A 4,002-nucleotide genomic window follows, 5' to 3' on the forward strand; every position below is an offset into this window, starting at 1 on the left:
CTCTCTTCAAGTCAAGTGTAATTGCAGAGACTGATTGGAGGGAATGCAGAGGGAATCCCCTTTTACACAGACACGCATGCACACACATACATCACAGGATCTCTTTGCATGGGGTCAAAGGTGAGGGAAAGAGGGGAGGGCACACAAAACTCTCACATTTCCTGCCAAGTCTGTGTGCGTTTGTGATTTTGGTGCACAGTAACCAAGCTGCCCACACAGATGTGCATGCAGGACAGTAGAGATGGACACGAGCTTCTGGCCTTTACTTACCACGCAACTGTAAGGGAAGTTGCGTGGCTTTGGAATTCGTGTGTTTTCTAAAAAACAAAGTGCGTGTGTTTGTAAATGAAACCCATTTGGTCTGAATGTTAGTCAGTCAGGTGTACCGGTGCATGTCTGGGAATGATTATTTTGGTAAGGAGGAGGGGGGAGGCAGCACGCAGCGGGAGGTCGAAGAAAATTGGAACAGCTGTTGATTAACATGAGTGCTCTCTGTCTCTCTCTCTCTTCTTTTTTTTTTACTCTCCCTCAGTAGAGGAAGAAGAAGAAGATGAAGAGTTGATGGAAACGAAGCCGGGGCCAGAGTCGGAGCAACAGGATGAGGACGACAACAGGGAAGCCAAAGAAGGTAAAACGAGTTTAGCAACAAAAAAAAACCCCCATTCATTTAATGAAACCCCAAAATAAACTTCCCATTCTTTTTCTCATGTGTGTGACACCCTTCTCAGGTCAGTGGGTGGATCAGATAGGAGGGTGGGGGCAGGTTTCAGCATATCAGGACCATGGCATCTTGGGGTCAGCACTGATTAAAAACCTGTCACTTGACCCCGTTCGTCTTCAAAGTGAAGAGGAATGGAGAAGTGTGTGTATGTGTATGCATGTGCCCGTGTGTGGAAGTCCTAGAAAAAAGACCTGGTTCAAACACAAGCCATGATGGACATATTCATATTCTGAATATGCGTGACTGTAGCAAGTGTGAGTCAAACACACACAGATAGGCAGATGCACCCACGCACTCGTAAACACACAGTCATCCGTCTCCTCTCCATCCTGGCCTATTACAAGGTCTGGCCTTTGATCTCTGCCACTCGATTCACTGGGTCTTTTCTGACAACTCGTAAGAAATACAAAGAGATGGAGAGGGATCAAAGTCAAGAGGCAGGGTAAAGGTCGGTGTGTGTGTTAGTGTGAGGAAAATCGCGTGTGTGCTTGGGGACAGTGACTTCAAAAAGTGGACGCCGTGCTGTGCAGCCATTACGTTCAAAGGGAGGCGGGTCGCTCACAGGGCTTTGTTATTCCGTTGTTTATGAAGTTCTTGCTCTACGTTTTTTTGTGTGTTTTTTACTAGGAATGATGCATTAGGAACTGTTTGTAGTTTATTACGTCCTGCATGCAATTCTGGTTTTGATAGAGATGAAGAGAATGCTAATCTTGTCTAATGTCATAGCCACATGTTGATTCTTTTGTAGTAGTAGTAGAAGCAGAGTACAGTGTTTGTGTGGATATAGTTGGATACACTAGCTGTTAATTCATATAGTGTGTAAGAGGGGGGAATAATTAAAGGGAAAATGGTTAAGGTGTGGGGTCACTACATGCTGCCACAACAGCTTCAGTGCACCTTGACATTGATTCTACAAGTCTTCCATTGGTTTGACAGGTGGGACTGGCCATAGCATAGACCTATAAATCAAGGGTTCAAACATAAGGCATGGGGGCCAGAGTCAGCCCCCAGTGGACAGCTTTGGAACTTGTGAAGAAAGCTGTAAATTTATGGACTTTTACCTGTATTTTAATATGTTTTACAGCTCTATCTTTACTGAAAAAGACCATCTACATGACTTTTCATGCTACACTAAAGTGATTATAGGCAGTAAAAAAAAACACATTAAATGACAGTGAAAAACCAGCAACAAAAACTTTCTGTTTTATAATTACAGGGTTGTTTTTTACAGTCTATTAAGACATCCTAAGGATCAAATGTGTAATTAAACTTCTTTAGAATCACAGAAAGGGGAGTTTCACTGGTACGACCCACTTAATAAAAATGGGCTGATCTGCCCTATGATGTAAAATGAGTTTGACATCTCTGCTATAATCATTTTTGCTCACTCAGTGACGACTTCATCCTGAAAGAGACCATTCAGAGGAACTTTGTATTGATGTGCAGTAACCCTTTCCAGAACCACTGGATGCTCTCTCTGTAGAGGTCAAGCAATCAGCCCTGTACCCCTGTCTTAGTGTACAACCATTATCCTTTCACTGTCTTTAGTCATTAATTCACTGGAGACTATTTCTCTTGTCATCTTTTTCTTATTTGCATAAGAAACAGCAGATTAACAGCCTGTCTCCATGGGCAGTTTTTCTTTTTTTTGCACTGAAAGCATCGATGACCGTAGTTTCAGAGTGCTTTCTTCACAACTTGTTTCTGCTAGGTTAAAAAAAATGTATTTTTATTCAAAGTTCGGTCATAACTGATTTGGATTTGATCGCAACTGATTGGATCAACCCAATAGAGCACTTTGCTCTCAGGCTGCAGGCTTACTTCTGGTTCCTAGGATGTTTAAAAGTAGAATGAGAGGGTTGGACATTTTAACATTTTGTTTTTTTTGATGCTCGCCTCATGTGAGATGTTTCAAGTAAAAGTCCAGCTTTTGTCACTTCCACAATAGCTTGATTGGGCAGCTCCAAAGGTTGCCCCTTACTGGCCTATTATTTGCAGTGTTGGCATTATAACTCCAATTCCTTCTTGATTTTGCTTGGTTGTGTGAGACAAGCAGTATCGTGTAGCACAGCAATGTTGCAAAAGCTGATTGATGTTCAACTGGGAGCACTGTGGGCACAGTGGGGGGGGGGGAACTGTGCTCTGAGGATTTTTTTTGCGGTGAAGACTTTGAGCACTGTCAGTATTCAACTTCATAGGATTTGAGTAGGAAATCAGTCCTACCAGTGCCCAAAATGCTGTCTGTGAAACATATCCTAAAATGTTTCCTCCCCCCTCTCCTAACATTTTAGGAACGCAACAAAATTGCTTTCAAACCTTGCCGTTATTTTCTATTACAACAACATTGTGTGCGAAGTGTGGCCTACAAGTCTCACATGACTCTGTGTGTTTATATGTTTATGTTGATACTTCTTCCAACAGGCTCATTTCCAGTGCTGCGGGAGCTGACCGAGGAGGAGAGGCAACAAATCCTGCACTCCTCTGAGTTTCAGAGTTTTTTCGACTGCAGCATCCGAGTGATGGAGCGAGCTCTGGCTGAAGACAGCGACATCTTCTTCGATTACAGTGGCCGAGACCTTGACGACAAAGAGGGGTGAGCAGGAAGGAGGCAAATGGGAGCATGAGGTTGGACAGAGCATTGGGTCAGGATTTATTTACAATTCAGTTTTTATTTCCATTTTACTAAACCTCCCAGCTTTTGTTCATGCCTTTAAACAAGCCTGGTGCATGCCCACTGAGTCACTGCAGTTTCAGTGACATTGTGGCTTTTGTTCTTCCAAATACTTGTCTTCATAGTGATGGCACACTCTCAGTGGGTTTAAAAAAAGCTCCTAATAACTGACAAAAATCTCAGCTTAAAGAGCCATCCGAATTGTTGCCTCTAAATGGTCATGTGGCAAGGACTCCAGACCATTACAGACTACAGGACCACCAAACCCTCCTCCCCCGCATCCTCTGATGTCTCCTTCCTCAACGAGCTCAACAACTTTTATGCTCGTTTTGAGCGAGGGAACCCAACAATTACAACCAAAGCAGACATGACGCCAGACCACCAACCTCTGACTCTCTCCCCCACCGATGTCGGAGCGGTGCTGAGCAGGATCGATGTCCACAAGGCTGCAGGTCCTGATGGCGTCCCCGGGCGTGTTCTCAGAGCGTGTTCTGAGGAGCTTGCAGGAGTCCTGACAGACATATTCAACCTGTCCTTGGCCCACGCTGTGGTACCGGCCTGCTTCAAATCCACCTCCATCGTCCCGATACCCAAAAACTCCAACCCATCT

At 44.2% G+C, this 4,002-nt stretch overlaps 1 protein-coding gene across 9 annotated transcripts in view; it reads left to right on the forward strand.

The window, feature by feature from the left end:
* dync1i1a (dynein cytoplasmic 1 intermediate chain 1a) overlaps positions 1 to 4,002 on the forward strand; it is a 64,634-nt gene that overhangs the window by 24,332 nt on the left and 36,300 nt on the right. For all 9 annotated transcript variants that reach the window (XM_013909752.1, XM_005728745.2, XM_005728740.1 and 6 more), the window contains 2 exons: positions 533 to 628; positions 3,143 to 3,314. In XM_013909752.1, the coding sequence (XP_013765206.1) occupies positions 533 to 628; positions 3,143 to 3,314 (268 nt within the window). The remainder of the gene's footprint in view (positions 1 to 532; positions 629 to 3,142; positions 3,315 to 4,002) is intronic.

Source organism: Pundamilia nyererei, unplaced genomic scaffold (genome assembly GCF_000239375.1).
Source record: "Pundamilia nyererei isolate P.nyererei 1_Seehausen unplaced genomic scaffold, PunNye1.0 scaffold00030, whole genome shotgun sequence".
NCBI classification, from domain to species: domain Eukaryota; kingdom Metazoa; phylum Chordata; class Actinopteri; order Cichliformes; family Cichlidae; genus Pundamilia; species Pundamilia nyererei.